Source organism: Mesocricetus auratus, unplaced genomic scaffold (assembly GCF_017639785.1).
Source record: "Mesocricetus auratus isolate SY011 unplaced genomic scaffold, BCM_Maur_2.0 Super-Scaffold_4256, whole genome shotgun sequence".
NCBI classification, from domain to species: domain Eukaryota; kingdom Metazoa; phylum Chordata; class Mammalia; order Rodentia; family Cricetidae; genus Mesocricetus; species Mesocricetus auratus.
The window spans coordinates 30,368,118-30,389,616 of NW_024429182.1; the positions used below are offsets into that span (position 1 = coordinate 30,368,118).

Here is a 21,499-nt window from a genome sequence, read left to right on the forward strand (position 1 = left end):
CTAATTTATGTCATAGACATGTTAGGAGACTTTCTCTAATTTGAATACCCTGGTGATTTTTTTTTTCCTTCTCCTTTTCTGCTTCCTTTCTTTGTGTTCCCAAGGTTTGTCTCATTCCTAAATCAGCACATGGAACGAACCCAGCAAGTGCCTACATGGCAGGCATGGAGATCCAGCCTGTGGAGGTGGACAGATACGGGAACATTGATGCGGCTCACCTCAAGGCCATGGTACTCACCCTCCCCTCCACAGAATGGAGAGGTCTGGGCTGGCAAGACACAGGTGGTGGTGATGGGGGACTGGAGTAGATGGACGGCGTAAACATTGTCTTTTCTTGAATGCTATTGAAAGACAACAATTCCTCCTCTGAATGGATCTGTGGGGAAAGAGTACAAAATCCAAAAAACCCTAACAATCCTTAAGGGAAAGAGTCCCCATTTAAAACTGATTATGTCTACTATCCCCCTTGACCCCTGGCAGAGAAAACAGGTCTTTTCACTGGTCCCTCCACACCCTGATTCTCCCACTTGAAATATAATGAGTGATGTATTCACTGTGATATCATAGTATGAAGCCTCCGCAGGGTCTGCTTCCCTGTCTGTCCTCATATTCCTGCATTCCCAGTTACACAGACAGTCCTAGTTGTGTTGAGAATTAAAGTAAGCATGACGCATTCAGATTTTTGTAAATGTCCCAGCCGTGCTGTGCTGGATTCCAGGCAACATTCTACCCCGCTTTTCCTCCACACCAACCCCCACTCCCAGTCTCCCAACCTCCAGGAAGAGGTTGCTTAGCAACCGTATCTGTTTTCCACCAGTGGGCTGGAGGCTGCATCTTAAGTGGTAGGGAAATCGGTAGAATAGCAATGTGATTGTGTCAGGGTTATTAGGCATGGGTACTGAGAACCTACGTAAAAGCCTTCAAAAGGGCACTGAAATACACAAATGCACAGTCCTGGTCACCTTTTCCATCCTCCCCTTCCATTGCCCTTTTTATTTTTTATTTTTTGACCACAAATATTCTGGGTCCTTCACTGTAGTTTTTAAGTTTGTCCAATATAGAATATGTGGACTGTGACTTGATTTACTCCTGCATCACCCTGCTCTGACTTGCTAGCCAAGGGGAGGGAACAAAACTAGAAATTATCCTTTATTTATACAATTGCCTTTTGGGATATAACAGTGAGAGAAGTAGATATAATGCAGTAGTTCTCAACCTGTGGGTCACGGCCCCTGAGAGGGGGCAAACAACCCATTCACAGGGTTGCCTGTGTTTACCAGTACACAGATATTTACATTATGTTGGTTGTTAAAAACAGCAAAATTGCCGGGCGTTGGTGGCACACGCCTTTAATCCCAGCACTCGGGAGGCAGAGGCAGGTGGATCTCTGTGAGTTCAAGGCCAGCCTGGTCTACAGAGTGATTCCAGGACAGCCTCCAAAACAATACAGAGAAACCCTGTCTCAAAAAAAAAAAAAAAAAAAAAAAACAAAAAACAACAAAAAAAAACCCCAAAAAACAGCAAAATTACAGTTATGAAGTAGCAATGAAAATAATTTTCTGGTTTGGGGTCACCACAACATGAGGAACTGTATTAAAGGGTCACAGCATTAGGATGGTTAGGAGCCACTGGCATAGTGCCTCATACTTGTAACACCAGCTCTTCAAAGGAGAGTCCTAAGTTGAAGGCCATCCTTGGCTACAGGAAAGCAGGAAGTCAGTCTGAGCTGCATAAGAGTCTGTCTCCAAAAGAAAAGAAATGCAGAAAAGCTAGCTGGAAGATTAGCCATGTACAGAGATACCTCTCCCCACCTGCACAATAGCCTGGGATAATTTTTGAGTTGGCTTGAACCAAAGCAGAACCATTTTACAGAACAAGACTCAAAATATCCAAAAATTTTCTGAGCAGCCCCTTGCTTTTTGTTTATGTTGACTCACAGTCCCATGTGTCTCATTCTAGCCTCAGAGAGTTACTGTGTAGCAAAGGATAGACCATTCCCCCACCCCCTTACCCCCAATCCCACCCCCACCTCCCCAATACATAGTCATAGGAGCGTTCCACTGTGTCCAGTTTTTTGTTTGGTACAGCCTAGGGCTTTGTGCATGCTAGGTAGACACTTTTCAACTGAATCACATCAAAACTGGGTTTCTTTATTAGACCACACACTCCTGAGAGGACTTGCAGATGCTTTGGGATGATTATGAAGGAGCCGTTGGCTATGCCTTTTAACCACTGTTGTAGCCTGAGATGTTGTCAAGAATTCAAACACCTTAGCCCTTTAAAATAAAAAGCAAAGTCTTGGCTGAGAAAGGATCACTTCCTCTCACCACTCTTCTCCCCACAGGTGGATAAACACAAGGAGAACCTGGCCGCCATCATGATCACGTATCCATCTACCAATGGTGTGTTTGAAGAGAACATCAGTGATGTGTGCGCCCTTATTCACCAACATGGAGGACAGGTCTACCTGGACGGGGCAAATATGAATGCCCAGGTGAAGACACGTAGTCCTACTGAGAAAATGGATGATTATATTTTATTTATTTACTGTTAATGTTTTAAAGATTGGTCACTTTTATGAGTATGAGTGTTTTGCCTGAATGTATGTGTGTGCACCAGTGTTCCTGGAGCTCACTGATGTCAAAAGCAGACATCAAATCCCCTGGAACTGGCACTTTCACAAGGGGGTGAAACACCATGCGGGTGCCTGGACCTGAACTCAGGTCCCTTGCAAGAGCAGTAAGGGATCTTTACTGTGGAGCCATCATTTTAACCCAGTTTTGCTTTGTTTTGCTTTTTAAAGCAAGGCCCTAAGTCCAATTCTCTCTGGCTTCTAGAGAGTTCCCTTTCACACATGACACTGAATTCAGAGCCAAGGTTCTGTTCCTTCCCTTTTCCTTTTCTGGGTGAATGCTGTGGATCAAATCCAGGGCTGTAAGTGATGTCACGAGGACGTCAAGCTGACGTTGCTGCCAGCTCCTCACAGACCGCCTCGATTCCACGGGGTTCTAGATCCTAGAGGAGGTGATGGGGTGACCAGGGCACAAAGGTTGGAAGAAAGCAGCACTAGGGACAAGTGTGCTTCTTTTGTCAGGACTGCTGTTCCTCTGGGGACATTCCTGGGCCAGGTCTCCTGATTTCCCTAGCTGATGGAGCTTAGAACCAAGTTCTGGCTATGGTAGATGCCAAACGCCCACGGACCTTGGACAATCCACTTTACCTGGCGTTTTAACTTCACTGGGACCCCAGGGGATCCGATCCTGCCCACCCCAGGCTGCAGGAGTGACTGAGGGCCTATGTAATATAAACACCTGCCCCCCTTACCTCTCTCCATCTTTAGTCTGAGTCCATTCATAAGTGTCATCCAGGGATTGCCTTCTGCTTTGGCAGCCTAAAGCAAACATATCTGTCCACAGTCGAAGTGGCAGGGTTACCAGTTGAATATTGTAGCTGGGTATCTGGATTGTCTCAGGAAAACTGGCAGCCCCCTTCCCACTTTCTCAACTCGGCATCCTCTAGACCAGTGGTTCTCAGCCTGTGAGTCACGACCTTTCACAGGGTTCGCAAATCAGATATTCCCATTATAATTCACCACAGTAGCAAAATTACAGCTATGAAGTAGCAATGAAAATAATTGTATGGTTGGGGGTCGCCACAGCACGAGGAGCTGTATGAAAGGACCCCAGCATTAGGAAGGCTGAGAACCAGGGCTCTAGGCCCTTGCAAGGGGCCATGTTGCCATACACATAATAAACACCCAGCCTTGAATTTCTCAGAGAATGCGGTGCTAATACTGTCAAAGCTGCTTCCTGCTCAATAGTAACTTCAGGGTTAGTGGCGCTTCCTCTCCTGCCTCTTAAGGTAGACATTTAGGTACAGACTGCCCAAGTATGTATTTTAAATGGGGCTACCTAGTCAGTTGCTGTTTCCATAGAAACCACAGTCACTTTGCCTGGGAGATATCAAGTTGACTGCGGGACTTATAGGAATCCTTGTTGCTATTTTAAAATTACACTGTGTGTCTGCACACGTGCAAGTCAAAGGACAACTTGTAGGAGTCAGTTCGTTCATTGTGTGTGTCCTGTCGATCAGACTCAGGTTGTCAAACACCTTTATCCACTGAGCTCTGATCTTTACGCTGCTCTTTCCCTTTGGGGTAGGTGGGAATCTGCCGTCCTGGAGACTTTGGGTCTGATGTCTCTCACCTAAATCTTCACAAGACCTTCTGCATTCCCCATGGAGGAGGTGGCCCTGGCATGGGGCCCATCGGAGTGTAAGTGGCGGACTGCTGGCTGCAGGATCCTTTTGGAAGCAGGATGGCTCTAAACCTGCTATTCTTTCCATCTGTGTCTTCAAGTATCGAGAACACTTTATACGTAGTTCACTTCCAGCAGCTGGATGCAGAGCGGTGCAAACAGTGATTTTAGAGTGTGTCCAAAGAAAAACGTAATTGTCTTAGTAACCAGTGCTTCCCCCAACCCCACCCACCCCGCCACACTCTAGAGCAAGCTTGTTAACAGTCATGCAGGGGACTTTTCTAGTATGAGGAGTCAGAATTGGAGTGTGAGCTCCTGTAAGTGTCACAGATTTGCACCTAGATTTCCAAGAGCTTTATAAAAAATGTATTTTCCTCATTTCCTAGAACATGCGTAGCTGGTAATATTGAGAGTTATTTGGATGAAAGGCCCTTAACTCCTTACAGCTTTAATTTTTACTACATCTGTGATAAGTAAGGAGGAAGCAGCAACCTTTATTGCTAGAGATAATTGGATGAAGTCACTGTTTACTGAAGGAATATTTCTTAGCAGTTGATAGCATCCTCTCTATAATAAGAACAGCCTTACTCAGAGTTTCTGGAGTTTTCTTTTTGATTTTTGTTTTTTCCAGACACAGTTTCTCTGTACAACAGCCCTGGCTGTACTGAAACTCATTCTGTAGTCCAGATTGTCTTCAGACTCACAGAGACCTGCCTGCCTCTGCCTTCTAAGTGCTGGGGTTAAAGGTGTGCGCCACCACTGCCTGGCTCTTCTGGAGTTTTCAGAATGTGCGGTGGTGGTCAGGGCAGGGTAGTGTTCAGGGTTGCTGGGAGTCTGACTTTCTTGCTTCTCCTTTGATTTGTCTTATGCACAGCGAATGGGTATCCTGGGTGGTTCAGAGGGTGTATAATGGGACAGTGTTAATGTGCTAGCCTCCAAGCGGCGTGTCCAGGGCATCTCTTCGGCAGCCTTGTCTACCCAGTAATCAGCTTAGAAGGATGTGGGGGTTGCTATGAGGGACCACTGTAGGCCTGCCTCTGCCAAGTCCTCCACCAAAGTTCTTGGAAGCTGTTAGGTAGTAGGAAAGGAAGGAATCTAGAAATCTGGCCTTAGCTGTTTCCTTGTCTGTCTCCAAGAAATGTCTACTACCATCAGCATGCCCTTACTGAGACTAGAGTTCTTAGAGAACCCACCCATTTAGTTCAATTGTATCTTTTTGCATCATTTCAATGTGTACTTTAAAACCAACACAGGAAGAAGCATCTGGCTCCCTTTCTACCCAGTCATCCCATTGTTTCCATAAAACCGAATGAGGGCTCCTGGCCGGTGGGGACCGTCAGTGCTGCCCCGTGGGGCTCCAGCTCCATCTTGCCCATTTCATGGGCTTATATTAAGGTGAGGCCCGTGAACTTGTGTTGCTTTGGAGAGGTGGGACTTGAGACTTTCTCGGAGGGGTTAAAAATTAAGGAGTCTGTGACTTGAGAGTGGGATTCAGTGAACGCTGCTGGTGACCGGGGTCACTGCCAATCCTGGGGTGGAAGAAATCCTGTGGAAGACCAGCTAAAGTTTGTTTGTCTGTTCCTTTGGGTTCTCGTGATGGGTTTACATTTTTCCAGACACAGTCAAGGCCCATGAGTCATGTGAGTGTACTGACCACATCATGTGGTTTCCTGTCAGACTCAGACAGAGCCACAGAAGCGAAAAGCCGTGCATACAGTCATTATGACACTTTGCTAAGATCTCGGAGTACATGTTAGGGTACATTTCACTTCACATTGTGTATCTTGCCAGCTCAGAGGATGAGATGAGAAACAGCGGAAATTTGTTTAGGGGTGGCTTCGGGGCCAGGGGAACTGTCTTTTCAGGGGTAATTGGGCTTTGTTAGAGAACAGGCTCCCCCTCCCCCGCCTTTGTCTTTCTCCACAGAAACACTCAAGCCAGAACTGATTTTACGCAGCTTGTTAAGACTGGCCTGCCACCTCCTAGAATGTCAAATCTGTGGAGAGGCACTCTTGCTCAGTTGCTAATTAGAGCATCTCTGCAAGCCAACGGCCTTTGTTAAAGGAAGGGTGGCTGCTGGTGAGGCAACCCCAAACTACGCTACGCAAATTGTGCTGGGTGACTGTGGAGCTAGCCGCTGTGAGTGAATGCGGTGACATTTATGGTTCTTCATTTTTTTAAGCCCTTTTTTTATTTTGAGCCACAGTCTCCTTATACTGTCTCATCTGGACGCAAGCTTATGGTTCCCCTGCATCAGCCTCCCAAGTATGGGACTACAGGCGTGAACAGGTCACCATGGCTGGCTGGCATTTATGATTCCTTTTTAGATGATATTTTGAGACATTATTTATTATATGTTCATGGGTGTTTTGTCTGCATGTATATCTGTGCACACTATATCTATGCAGTGACTCTTGGGTGCATCAGATCCCCTGGGATTGGAATTAGATAGGTTTGAGCTGCCACATGGGTCCGGGAAATTGAACTTAACTGCTGAGCTATCTCTCTGGCCCCATGATTCTTTTTTATTTTCTTCCTGGTTTTGTTTTGTTTTTGAGACAGAGTTACATGTATAAATGCTGTCTTTGAGCTCCTATATTGCCCAAGTGCTGGCTTTACAGGCATGTATCTCCATGAACGGCCAGCTGCATTTATGATTCTTAGTGAAAAGTCTCTTGGAAGCAAGAGCAGAAGTTCTGTGCCTCAGAGCTTGGAAGCTGCTTTTAAAACATCAGGCAAGTTGTTTGCAAACTAGAGGAACAAAAACAATGAGAAAGAAAATCTGCTTCTTTGCAAATAGCCAAATCCTGAGTTCCCTTTGATCCATGGGTTCTGTAAATATGGGCTATTTGTCCAAACATTTGGGTCAGAGATGACTTCTTACATATAGAAAATAAAAGCCACTAAGTCTGTTTTGGCCATATGCCTAGAACACCAAACAGAGCATGAGTTTTAAAACAAAAGAAGTAGTGTTTATTTGAGCCTTATTTCAGGCTGTTACTTCTCCCCTAGACACTAGCTGGAGCCTCCTCCTTCTCCTGTAAGCCACTGTGGATACTCTCTAAGGACTGTCTCTCCCTGACGGCCCACACACCCCTCCTGGCTTCCTACTACCTTCACTACCTGGTCTCACCAGCATGTGCTTTGGCCCCACCCCACTGAGAATAAAATAGAGCATTCACAGACTGATGCTCGGTAACTGACTTGTAGCATGACAAGGAGCAGTTGGCCGGACCAAGTCCATGTCACAGCAAAGGCTTAGAACATGAGGTCCCAATCCATGTTGCTATGGTGACTTCCAGATGACAGTCATGTGCCTTTCCCACACTCATGCTGTGGTGAGTCCTCTCCTTTCACATGATTCCCCTTTCCCTTTAGAGATCCATCCTCAACTCATGAACTCACTTTCAAGTTCATGGTAAAGTTCAGCTTTTTTTTTAGAAAGCCTACTTTGACTAACCTGGGACCACATTGTTCTCTCTTCGCTTTGAACTTTGTAGCACTGTTTTACTCAGTTAAGTATGTGGATGTGAGGTCACTCAGTCATGAACGCTGGTGTAATCTTGACATTAAACCCTTTGCTCTTGGTGACATTTACCCTGGATGACAGCAGGGAACTCAAACCAGAATAAGAAAAGATTGAATCTGGCAGTTGGCAAACATGACATGAATAATGTTTATGTTCCCCACTGTGGACAATAGAATGGCAAACCACACAAAATTGATGTGATGGGTTTTGACCAAGCTCTCATCAGATTCCCCAGAAGTCTCATCAAATTCATGGTAAACAAAAATAAACATTGCAACACTTCTAACCTAAAGAACAGTGCTTTTTTCCTCTTCAGGTAGTTGTAGTATGCAGTCAACTGGGTCCTGCTGTAGGCTTTGTAATTATGACCCCATCCTCCACACTCCCCCAAAACAAGTAAAATGAGTGCTTAAAGAACAAAAATTCTTTAGCATGGAGGAGAACGACAGATCTCCTTCCTGAAATTTTCATTCATTTTCAGTCTACAGTGATAATGAACTCTTTTGTTTTTTGTTTTTCTGAGACGGGATTTCTTGGCTGTATCCTTGGGTATCCTGGAACATAATCTGTAGACCAGGCTGACCTCAAACTCACAGAAATTACCTGCCTTTGCTTCCTGAGTGCTGGGATTAAAGGCATGTGCCATCACCACCTGGCCTGGTGAGCTCTTTCGAACGAATCTGCTTAGTGTCTTGACCATTCACCTCACCCATTCAATGATTAATAGCTCTTTTTCTCTTTGTTGCAGATGATGGGAGGCAAGGGCCTCAAAGAGGCCACAGAAATTGCTATTTTAAATGCCAACTACATGGCCAAGCGATTAGAAAAACACTACAGAGTCCTTTTTAGGGGTGCAAGAGGCAAGTATCAACACTTTGATTTTCTTTTTCTTTCTTTTCTATTTTATTTTTGTCCCTGTAGGCAAACTATGCTTGATGTAGATGTGATTTTGCAAGGTGGGAGGGAGGCTTCTATTTCTTAGAATATACAAAGGAAAGTGTAGAATTCTTGGAAATATAGCCAACTTACTCATTTCTATACACAAATCCTAGTCTACACAGCCTAGTTCAGCAAGGGGTCTAAACTGCAGACAGAGATGTTCACATAAACACCATGAGTTCATCTTTCACAGAATGCTGTAGAGATGTCTCGGGGAGTGGGGCCACTTAGACTAGGCAGAATGAGGGTGGAGCAGTTTGATAAAAGAAGCAGCTAGTTAAGATGTGCAAGCATACAGGAGCCAGCCAGGCAAAGAGGAAGGAGTTCCTGTAGAGTGTGCTTGATTTGAAGTGGGATAGGAGGAGAGGGGGCCAATGAAATGAGCTGAGCACCTTGAAGGTCTTGGAAGAATCTAGACTTAGAACCCCTGACTCAGACCATAACCATTAAAGGTTTCCCAGCTTGAGGAGTGACGTGATTAGATTGATTAAAAGGCCAAAAACTGTCAAGGCAGTGAGATGAATGGGTTCTTGGAAGTACAGTCAGTTGGATATAGTTACTCATTAGTGCAGGATATTAGGTAAACATCTAGACTTACATTAGAGGGTAAAACCAACCTAGAAGTGATAGGTGATGGATGTAAGAAGCAGGAAGGGGCCCAGAGAGATGGCTAGCAGTTAATAGCACTTACTGCTTCTCTTCCAGAGGACCTGAGCCTTGTTTCTAGACAACCACCTGCAATGTCAGTTCTGGGTGATCCAGTGCCCTCTACTGGCCTCTGAGGCCACCTGTAAAGATGTCACACACACACACACACACACACACACACACACACACACACACACACACACACACACACACACACACACACACACTACAGAACCAGGTAGATATTAAGAGTTGTGGCTGCTCTAGTCATGGAAGGAGAAACAAGGAAAGGACATTGAGAAAGGAGAGCAAAGTGCCTCTAGCAGACAGTGGCATTTAGGATGATCAGTGGTGCCTGCTTTGGCTCTTGGCTCCTCCAGCCCAGACAGAGTGAACATCTACATTACCTATAATCTCTAAAGTAAAGGCTGCTCTGTCCTTATAAGTATGGATCCAAGGGAGGATTCAGGAGTTGGCAAATAGAAGTGAATAACCAGAAACCCTGGGTAGATGCTCACCAGGGAGTAGAGAAGGGTTTGAGGAATATGCCTCCAAGCAACACAACAAAATGCTTCTGCAGGTACTAATCAGCTCAAATATAGCTCCTGTGCTGTGGAATTGATCCTGACGTGTGTTTGCTTTAATGATTAGTGTAAACATTTATTTTGTCTGGCTATAGAAGTGACATTGATTCTTCAATTCAGAAGTTTTGGGAAATAAAAAAGCACGGGAAAGAAAATTTAAATACTTGTATCCATCAGTCAGATAAAGCTACCATTTAATGCTGTGCTATATCCCTTCCTCATTACTCTTATACATTAGACTAACATCACAGATGCAGTTTGAGGGATTTTTTTTTTATGTCTGTGTGTGGGAGAGTATACAGTAAGGGAAGGGGTGTATGCATCCTTATGGGCACACGGAGAGCCAGAGGTTGTCATAGAGGTGCCTCCCGCAGTGACGAGATGGGGTCAACCCAGCTTTACACACACACCATCCAGCAAGCCTCTGGGATCAACCCAGCCTTACACACACACACACACACACACACACACACACACACACACACACACACACACCCATGCATGCACGCACGCACGCACACATACATGCATACATACCCACCATCTAAAGTCTTTTTATATGGTTGCATGGTCCTCAGACTTGTACAGCAAGCATTTGCACACTAAGACATCTCCACAGCCCCACAAAATAGTATCTATTCTATTTTTGTGAGCATTTTCCCAATTGACTACATTTGCTTTGACCTTGCAATGTGGATGCCCTGTGAGTCTATAGTTATATTCTCAATTGTTTACATTATAACATTGCTACAAGAACAACCCTTCCCGTAGTTTTTTTTAAGAAAAAATATCTGATTATTTCTTTAGATAATTGATAGAAAAAGGTATAGATGCTTTAAGCTTTTATACATGTGTCCTCAATTATTTCCCCAGAGACACTGTGCCAATTACTTTATGCTAGTAGCATTTAGAGTGACCACACCAAGAGTCTATCAAGAATAGACTGAAAAACAACAAAAGTAAAAAAAAAAACCTTTGCCAATTTCATGAATGACAGATAACTATTGTTTTTATTTACAATACTTGAGTTTTTCTTTGATTTCTTTATTCTTTATTGATAGCAGTACTAGGTTTTGAACCTAGGGCTTCTTGCTTGCTAAGCATGCACTCTACCAATGAGCTGTCTCAGCCCCCCTTTTTTTGTTTACCTTTTGACAGCATTACTGAGATAGAATTAATAAACCTTTCATACAATTTGCTCATTTAAGCTGCATAATTCAGCAATTTTTAACATGTTCGCTGATTGCAAAGTCTAGATTTAAAAGCAAGAAATAATGACTTAAACTCCGTGGGGGTGGCTGGCACCCTTGAGAGAAGTTCAGATGTCACCATGCACTTAGCATTTATGTAGTGGCTTTGGGCACAGAGCTCCACCCCATCCTGTGGGACTTAAGAGTACAAAAAGATGGATGAAATTTCCATTTGGTTTGACAGTTTACCCCAGAATTAAATTGCAAGTAGCATTTCTCATCCCAAACTGAAATGAATTGGTGATTATAGACTAGATTTCTCAATCTTAAAGTTCGTCAAACCAAACATTGGCCCATGTTGGCCTGCTAAATACATTTGTTACACAATTTGAAATCTCATATTTTGGGGTCTGAGAAACCAGCACCATTGTACCTCCTGGGAGTCAAAACAGCAATGTTTTCAATAATCACATTGTATTCTAACGTGTCCAGCGGCACTGGTAGAAGACCGATGCTCGCCTTAATCATATTTACTGGCACTAAGTCAGACTTTGGAATTACAGATGCCTGTGAGGCAATCATCTTAACAAACTTCAGGTTTGCCAGCATCAGCTGCTTCTCTGAGATTCAGTGCTAACTAAACTCTCTAGGCTAGTTAGTGGCTTTTGAAGCAAAGAAAGACACGGCAGGCAAGATTTAAGCTGCAGAAGCAGTTATTCTGCTAGGATTATTGTTTTGATGGTGGTGTTGGTCAGTCTCTTTTGCTAGATGTTTTTGCAGGGTTTTGTGTGTGTGTGTGTGTGTGTGTGTGTGTGTGTGTGTGTGTGTGTGTATAGTTTTTTTTTGTTTGTTTGTTTTGGATTTTCAAGACAGGGTTTCTCTCTGTAGCTTTGGAGGCTGTCCTGGCACTTGCTCAGAAGACCAGGCTGTCCCCGAACTCACAGAGATCCACCTGCCTCTGCCTCCCAAGTGCTGGGATTAAAGATGTGCATCACCACTGCCTGGCTTCCTCCTCACTTTTTAAATATAATATTTTCATTAATTTTAAGAGAAATTCATACATGTACATACAATATATTTTGATCATATTCACTCCCAACTCCTCCTCCCCCAAATTTACCCTCATCTTCCTACCTTCTGCCAACTTTGGGTCCTTTTTTTTCCACACTGCCTTCCCAACTCAAGTTCAGTTGTGTGGTGCCGCACAATGTTACCTACCAGAGGCCACACCCTCAGACTCTCCCCCGAATTGGCTCCTGAGCTAGTAATGTTGGCCTCTGTGTTATATAGGCTCGTACAGGCACCCACAGCTGCTATGAGTTCACAATGGTCCTGTCATGTTCAGAAGACACGGTGCTCCATGACCAGTGGTTCTTCCGATCCCCTCACCCCTACCCCCTTCCTGTTTCATGCTCCTCTGACTTGGTGTCTTTCACACTGTTAGCCACTATCCTGGTTAGGCCTAGAGGAAACAGCAGCTAGCTTAGATTGCCCCAACCTACCATATGCCACAGTATGTCTGTACATCTTTCTCATGAGTCTGCAAAGAAAGAAGAGTATCTTGGGATCCGTCTCCTGATAGTTGAAATGCTGTGTCTTAGAGGGCTCGAGAGGTATGCTCTTTGAATGAGAGTGTACATGTAGACAGTAACATCTGAACCTCATTTTTGGAACAGCACTCTTCCCAAACCACTTGTCCGTGGTGGTGGGCCTGCAGATGGGATCTTGGGTTTAGCGGCGCTGGGCTGGGTTGACTTGGTCAGATGGACTTTCAGCTATTGTCACTGAACCTCTGCTTGCAAGATTCTCCTCTGGGCCTGCCAACAAATGACTCCTCTGCTGCTGACGTATGTTCCCAGCCTTGGGCTAGCCACAGGCCCTTCGGAACAGTAAACATCACTAGTCTTCTTCCTGCCAGGGTTGTAGTGACCAGAGTAGCAGCCAGAAGAGAAACAGCACAGGCTGACACTGAGCTCTAAGAATCCTGAAATTAGGAGTCCATAAGGTCTCAGGATTTTTGTGATTTGTTTTTCTTCCTCAGACTTACTAATGCTTATTCCACTGAGCACATTTTTCTAACTTTACTCACCCAGAAATAGACCTTTCTAATTTTGAGTCCCATTCTTAACCAGTTCCTTTGTTATCATTGTTAGAAACCATATTTTAAAAATAGGTAGCTTTAGTGTATTAAGTCTCACATTCATACTCTTGTTTTTACACTAAAGCCACCATTTCTGTGTTTATTCATTATAAAAGAAGCAGAGTTGTTCAGACTGCCTTCAGGGCCTGTCAGTGACTGATTTGGGGTTTGTTTGATTTTTTTTGTTTGTTTGTTTTGGTCTTTTTTTTTTTCAAGACAGGGTTCCTTTGTGTAGCTTTGGGGCCTGGCCTGGAACTTAGTTTGTAGACCAGGCTAGCCTCAAACTCATAGAGATCCACCTGCCTCTGACTCCCAAGTACTGGGATTAAAGGTGTGCACCACTACTGCCTGGCCAACTGGAGTTATTTTTGAATGCTGGAGTTTGTCAGTGGATTCACTGTTGTCTGAGAGCTGATAACATGGGTTATTTGGTTTGGTGTGATGTACATGTTTCTGGGCTGTCTGTGTATGCTTCGAGCATGTGAGTGTGTGGGTAGGTGTGCACATATCCAGGGAGGTCACAGCAGGAAGTTGGATACCTTTCTTTGTTGCTCTCTGCCTTATTGCCTTGAGACATTTAGGCTGACTGGCCTGTGAGTTCTTGGGTTCTACTCCATCTCCCCCCACACCTGCCCCCACCCTTGCTGGAGGATACAGGTATACAGGGCTGTGCCCAGATTTTACATGGGTGCTGGGGATTGGAACCCAGATCCTCAGAGAATAAGTATTCTTACCCACTGGTCCATCTTCCTAGGCTGGTAAAAGCAAATAAAAAAAACTTATCCATGTTGATTATTAAAGCTGATTTACTTTTACCAGCTTATTCATACGGATTTTATTTACATCTTTTAAATTATGTGTATTGTGTGTTTCTGGGTGTGGGTTTTGCAGAATGCAGTTCCCTCAGAGGCCAGAAAAGGTGAACAGATTATCTGGAGCTGGAGTTTAGATAGCTTTGAGCTGCCTGACATGGGTGCTGTGAACCAGACTCAGGTCGCCTGGAAGAACTGGAAATGCTCTTGACAGCCATGTCTCCCGCCCCATCACTAGTCAGTAGCTCCTGATGGGCCTAGGAGAGCAGTCTGTTTACAAACTAGATTGAAGTGAACTGACCCCGTAGCTTTCAGGCTCATTGACTGTTTGACAGTGTCCCCTTCTCCCACTTTCTTTCCTTTCTCTTGCTTCTGTTCTTCCTTCTGGGGTTTTGTTTTAAGACAAAGTCTTGATCAACAGCCTCAAATGTGTGATCCTCCTGCCTGCCTCTGCTAGGATTACAAGTGGGCACCAACTCATTTGGCTAGCAGTGCTTAATCCCTAACTCTTGGTCTGCAGCCTGAAATCAAAACCTTTGAAATCAAAACCTTTGAAGAATCATAAAACTACGCATGTGTTCTGTGAGTATGTGTGTATTCACATGTGCTTACGGAGGAAGTCATTTAACCTTAAAAGTAAAGCTGCTGAATTCACCCATGAACCTTTAGCTCTAGAGAGAATTTGTATTAAGGATCAGGATTGTATTTAACCATTTCAAGTAGGTTTTAAGTCTTCAGAATAGAAATTCTGGGTATCTCCCACTGTGTGTTCTAGTAAGGCCCCTACCTGCCTTCATCCAATGCTAGGGTCACTGGTGTGCGGTGAACTGAAATCAGATGGGTGTGTGATAGAGTAACTGACGTCTTTATTGCCAACTATAACCTTAGCAAGTTCTCCTAGACTCTTGGTCCCCTGGGCCTACATAAAGAGCTGAACTGCTTAGTTGTTCACTTGAGTGAAACAACAAGCTGATACTCTGCTTCACCTGACATCGTGTTCTTGAACAGGGTACGTGGCTCATGAATTTATTTTGGACACAAGACCTTTTAAGAAGTCTGCCAATATTGAGGCTGTGGATATTGCCAAAAGGCTCCAGGATTACGGTAAGTGGCTTTTGACAGTCGGATAATTGTTCTAACAGGCAATGGATCATTTTCTAGAAGCACAAATGGAGGTACAGACGCCTGGTAAGCTAACCCATGGTGTAAGCGGGACAGCCTTCAAGACCACAATGAAAAACGGACTCCCCCTGTGGTTACACACTCCTTTCTGCCCTTCAAAAGATATGAGTGTGCATCTTGTGGGATGTCAAACAGTCAAGATGTCTTGTTAAAATTTAAATCCCAGCTGGGCAGTGGTGGCACATGCTTTTAATCTCAGCACTTGGGAGGCAGAGACAGGCAGATCTCTGAGTTTGAGGCCAGCCTAGTCTACAGAGTGAGTTCCAGGAAAACCCAGGCTATACAGAGAAACTCCATCCAAAAGGAAAGAAAAGACAAAGCAAATAAACAAACAACAAAGAAAACACCCAGTAAATCCTGAAGAAAATGATTACTATTGCTCTTTGCCTGATAACGTCTCACTCCTCTCCTGGGCCTGGTGAAGAGTTCATGAAAAGGTAAGCTGGTAGGTAAGGAGGGGAGTAGAGCAAGAACAAGTCACCCGCAGAACTGGAGAGCCAGGTGGCACTGGGGTTGCCGTGTCAGCTGCTTCCAAACATGAAAAGCAGGCATGCATTTTGCACAGAGAACACATTCCTTTCTCTGAAGAGGTCTGAACCTCTTCTAGGTATTAGGGGTTCATTTATCTGGGTCCTCATTAAAGAACTTGCATTGTGGATCCTTTGGCCCTCAGAAATGTGAGGACGTCTTTAGTTTTCGTGTATGTTTGTAGTGTATGAGTGTGTACAAGTTCTTATGTGCACATGGGTGTTTGTTTGCATTCGGAAGCCATAAGTTGACACAGAGTGTCTTCCTCTTGATTTCTGAGACAGTCTCTCACTGAACCTGGAGCTCACTGACTTGGCTGGGCTGGTTAGCCAGCAAGCTTCAAGGATCCATTCCTCTGTCTTCCTCATAGCTCTGGGATTACAGATGAGTACTACTCTACCTGTTGGTGCTGGGGACCAGACTCAAGTCCTCGGGCTTGCACACTGAGCACTTTACTCACTGAACCATTTATCTATGAATAGATGTAGACTGCTATCTGAAGCTAATAGCTTTTTCTTCCCCGTGTGTTTGCAACTTGTCTACATGTATGTAAGTGCAGCACACATGTGCCTAGGCTGGAACTGAAGTCTGAAGTTACAGATGGTTGGTTGTAAGCCACCATGTAGCTACTGCATGCTGGGAATTGAACCTAGGTCCTCTGCAATGGCAGGAAGTGCTTCTAACCACTGAGTCATCTTTCCAGCTCCTTAATGACTTGTTTTAAGAAGAATTGTGCATTGGGAAATTCTAAACAGTTTACTGATGCATCTTAAAGAGAGGCCCACACATGACTCCCCATAAATGAATGATCCTATGGTACAGAATTACACGGGAAAAGCAGAGAAAGTGATAATTAATGAAATTGGCAATCAGTTCCTCACTGTCTCTTCTTGGCACCCCTGTGAGCTGACAGAAGCAGTTCTTGCCTCTTCCTTCTGGCCAGGGGCTGAGTAATGACCAGATGGGACCAGCACATGCAGTTCTTGGATGTGTTGTCTATGTGCAGCACATTCATAGGGAGAGGAGGGGCTAGGGAAAGTGGCCATTTAAGTTACTACCCACTATTTTCAAGTCCTAACATGTCTCTTGACCTTGACACAATTTTGATGTTTGATGGAAAGATTCCCACACTTGTCCAAAGCCCAGAATTGTTCCTAGCACACAACATGTATTCCTAAGTGACAGTGATTAAATAGCTATGTACACTCAGAAATTGACATCTGGATTCTAAGGAGAGGCTTACTGACTTGCACACTTAGGAAGTACATTGTATAGTAGCCTTCACAGCCTTTGGGAAACCTTATCTTGGGACCAACATTTCAAAGTTATCCCAGTCTGCAAGGAGGTTTTCAGACTCAGGCTTTACCTTGGGTATCTCCCTTCCTGAGTTAGGGTCAAGATCCAGGATTTGTGGGTGGTTCCAGGTTTGGATAATTCCAGATGTGGGAGCTACTAGAATTAAATTTACTCACGCAAGGAATTGAGGACAGGTTTTAATGGGTAATGAAATCAGTTTATGCTTTAAAGAACAAAATGACTCCTTGCTAGCTAGGTAACACAGATGCATGCTCTTGTCAAAGAGCATGAAATGGCTTAGCTAAGATGTGCATATTGCATTGTAAAGTTTATTGCAGAATACATGAATACTGAATTTGAGTTACTGATGGACATTCTGAACTGCTTACAAGATGAAGTGTTCTGATAATTGCAGTGTTCTTTGAACTACATAAAAAATAAGATGGGGCTGGTGTTATGGTAAAGATTTGTGCTGCTAAGCCTGGTAGCCTAATTTCTATCCCGGTACTCACATGGTGAGAGCCAATTCCCAGCATGCTCACACACACACACACACACACACACACACACACACACACACACACACACACACACACGCACACACACTAAGCACACATAGACACATTTTAAAAATAAGACAGATGGAGGGAGGTGTGACAAAGAAGACATCATTTAAGAATCTATGGGGCTATGTGGGTACCTGAACACAGTGCTTTCAAATTACTTGTGTACTTGAATATTTTTATTAAGACAATGTTGGGAAACTAATCAGTTAAGCCATGGAGGCATGACAGTATCGCCCCATGGAATGATAAGGCTTGCCAGAACTTGGGAACCTCTGTTCTCTGGAGAAAGATCCACTGGGAGGTGCATCAATAGGGAAAATTGTGCTTCTTCTTGAAGAAGTTTCAGAGATGGGGTAGGCAATCTGCATGAGCATGAATGAGGCCCTGGATGCAATCTCTAGTGCTACACACCAAAACAGGGCCCACAGATGTTTCTTTGAAATGAGGGAAAGCTGTGTGCTTTGCTTTAGTCCAGAAAAATCTGTTTCTTCATCTTACAAATAAAAACTTACACAGATGCTTCAGATGTGTTTCTGCTATGTTCAGCAGAAGGCAGAAGTTTTACACATACTGACCAAGCCTTAGCGTCTTCACATGGCAGATGGGGACAGTGATTTGCTTGCCTTCCCATTAAATTTTGACAGGTTGTTTCTCTTCATTGCAACACACCGTCATAAAAAGGGTGTTTTTCTTCTATTTCTTTTGAGGTGCTGTGGTTTGAATCTAAGGTCTTGGGTATGCTCAGCATATGCTCTGCAGCTGAGTGTCAACTTCAGTCTAGAAAGATTCTAAAACACCAGTGAACTGAAAAATCCCACTCTAATTTTCTCACAATGGCCTGTTAACACCTCGATACTTGTCCTTGTAAAATGCCATATTAAAAAAGTTATAAATTTGTATACTTTGACTTACATACATTTCTTTGCAGGATTTCATGCCCCTACCATGTCCTGGCCTGTGTCAGGGACTCTCATGATTGAGCCCACTGAGTCAGAAGACAAGGCAGAGCTGGACAGATTCTGTGATGCTATGATCAGCATCCGGCAAGAAATCGCCGACATAGAGGAGGGCCGCATTGACCCTAGGGTCAACCCCCTGAAGGTACACAAGTGCTAGTAATTTAATCAAAGCATCCCGCAGAATCGAACATGGAACCTGAAGAGTGTGCTTACCCTCCCCTCACTCTCTGTGAAGATTAGATTACTACCTAGAATGAGACAATTACAAGAAACACAGCTGGCAGTTTCTATCTTCTTGAACAGTACAGTGGTGGTTACTTGGGTGGACCTTGGTTGTAGAAACTGTGGACTCCACCTGTACCCAACTGACTGAAAGGGGGAGGTGGAGGAAGGAGGCTCCCTAGTTGGAGAATTATCAGTTTGATACAGTGTAGTCAGAGTGTGTCACGGTAGCATTAACTCACTTCCTTCCTGAGTGGTCTGTATAAATAGTTTTTGTATTGGCATAACAACCTGAGAACAAATTGATTGGTATTTGGTTCAGCCTGGGAGTTTTGCAGTGCTTATTATGACCCATGTGGAAGAAAGTTCAACATTTACCCAACCTCTTTCAAAACACATTAGAGTCCCACGCTTCTGCTTCAGTGTAGACATTAGTCAGGAGGAGACAGCTTGAGAACACACCGTGGACAGAAGTGGCATCTTTATAAGCCAGAGAATGAGATGCTGAGGCATGTTCAGAACCACCTGGCTGGAGGTGCATTGTGACCTTGCTTGAAATACTGCACCAAAGGGAGAGTACTCCTCATAGGGTGATGCTCCATTGTCAGACGAACCAACTTTATGCATAGTATAAAAACAGTGGAAATGGTAGACACCAGATTCAGGATTAGTGATCATCAGGGGATGGGGATGGAGAGGCAGAGTGAGTATGTGGGCAGCATAACCTGTGTCTATCTGCTAGTTTGTGTTAAAAGGTGAAGCAAATGTGATTTTTAGGAGGAAAAGTACTCATTTGCTCTTACTGGGTGGTAGATATGCTCCATAGATTATCTAACTTTTCTATTTGACATCTTTCCTCATAAAATTTTTATCAACACCTCCACCCACTCCCCAGTGCAACAACAAAAAAGGAGCTTCCCATGTGGGCTTCCTTCCATCAGCTCTGTGCTTGGGGTGAGGGTGTGGGAGAAGACAGCACATTGTTCCGACCTGACCATCTGCCACCATTTCTCTGTCCAGATGTCTCCACACTCCTTGACCTGTGTCACATCCTCCCACTGGGATCGACCATATTCTAGAGAGGTAGCAGCATTTCCTCTGGTAAGTTCTCTGAACTCAACTCTCCAACCAGGGTGTTATTATAGCTCCCTTGCCCCTGAGTGTTTCCCTCCTACAGCCTCATCATAAAAAGCCTATCGGGAATGGTTGGTAAAATGTGGACTGTGATGAGGAACAGTGGGTCCTCCAAGCTCTCTCTGGGCATCAGTCACAGACTTGGGAACCCATGGGAGCAGGGGATTAGCACTGAGCATCAGTCCTGATCAGTGAATCAGTGTGCTGTCCCCTGCATTTAGCAGGGAGCTGAACTCCAGCATGATCTTTTCTGTGTGTGTGTGTGTGTGTGTGTGTGTGTGTGTGTGTGTGTGTGTGTGTGTGTGTGTACTCTGTGTGTGCAGAAGCTGGGTGGAGGTAAGAAGAGGATTCCAGATTCACTGGAACTTGAATTTCATGTGGTTGTAAGCTACCATGTGGGTACTGGGAATCAACAGGTCCTCTTCAAGAGCCGTAAGTGCTCTTAGCCACCTCTCCAGCCCCCTTCCTTCCCTTTGTGATTATGTGGAAAAGGCGTCTTCTAGTTCCAGAGGTGTTGAGACCAGACTCCAAAGTTGAAATTGTGAAAAATGTGGTGTTTAGCATTTGTCGGGTCAGCAGTGCCTTGGGCTGTGGGAACATAAATTGCTATACCCTTCTTTCCCCCAAAGGGAAGTTGGGAACATCCCTGAACTTCCATCTTTTCCTTTTCAGCCCTTTGTGAAGCCAGAGAACAAATTCTGGCCAACCATTGCTCGGATCGATGACATCTATGGAGATCAGCACCTAGTCTGCACCTGCCCACCCATGGGGGCCTACGAGTCTCCGTTTTCGGAACAGAAAAGGGCCTCTTCTTAGTCCTTCCTCTCTTCAAAGTTCAAAGGACTGGTTTGATGCCTTTTTCTGGAGCATTTAACAAACAAGGATATTCTCCTGCCCTTGGCTCAAGCAGGAGGTTTATATGTTGTATATTTCTGTAATCTTTCAAGGTAATGTAAACACCATTAGCATGGTGAGTGGTGGCTGTCTGCTGTAAGGCAGTTGCTCTTCATGTTGCCTTGGTTGGGAGCCATTTAGTTTTATGAGTAGAAAATCTGGGGTGCGCTAGCAATTTTAACTTTTTAATTCAAGAAGTTTGCAGAGGTCAGAGCCTATGCTGGGAATTCAATAGACATTCTTTTTGTTCCAAATAAGTCCTTGTGGACTGTGCCCTCTGGGAAATCCCAGGGCAAATGTTTACATTTTGTATACACTGAAGAATTCTTCCTCACTAATGTGCCTGATCTGTCACAGCATTTCAGAGTGTTTTCCTTTCACTGTGTGGATTTTTTTTTATTATTATCTGCTCTATTAGTGTTCTAATAAAACTGAATTTGAATAATGCTTTCCCAGTCTATCTTCACACCCATGATGCCCCAGACTCAGAAGGAACTGACTGAGGGGCAGTGAGCGCACGCAGTCCAATAACTACATGTACATCGCTACCCTCGCTTTTGACTGGCTGAAGACGGTTTGTATTGCCCACTTACCAGAGAATGCCACTCTGGCCCTCTTCA

At 44.3% G+C, this 21,499-nt stretch overlaps 1 protein-coding gene across 1 annotated transcript in view; it reads left to right on the forward strand.

The window, feature by feature from the left end:
- The window catches only part of Gldc (glycine decarboxylase), an 84,382-nt gene extending 63,061 nt beyond the window's left edge, over positions 1–21,321 (forward strand). The window contains exons 17-25 of the mRNA XM_040745699.1: positions 105–230; positions 2,345–2,494; positions 4,161–4,273; positions 5,510–5,651; positions 8,534–8,645; positions 15,107–15,202; positions 18,599–18,771; positions 19,872–19,952; positions 20,658–21,321. Coding sequence (XP_040601633.1) covers positions 105–230; positions 2,345–2,494; positions 4,161–4,273; positions 5,510–5,651; positions 8,534–8,645; positions 15,107–15,202; positions 18,599–18,771; positions 19,872–19,952; positions 20,658–20,801 — 1,137 coding nt within the window. The 3' untranslated portion in view covers positions 20,802–21,321. The remainder of the gene's footprint in view (positions 1–104; positions 231–2,344; positions 2,495–4,160; positions 4,274–5,509; positions 5,652–8,533; positions 8,646–15,106; positions 15,203–18,598; positions 18,772–19,871; positions 19,953–20,657) is intronic.
- The last annotated feature ends 178 nt before the right edge of the window (positions 21,322–21,499 follow it).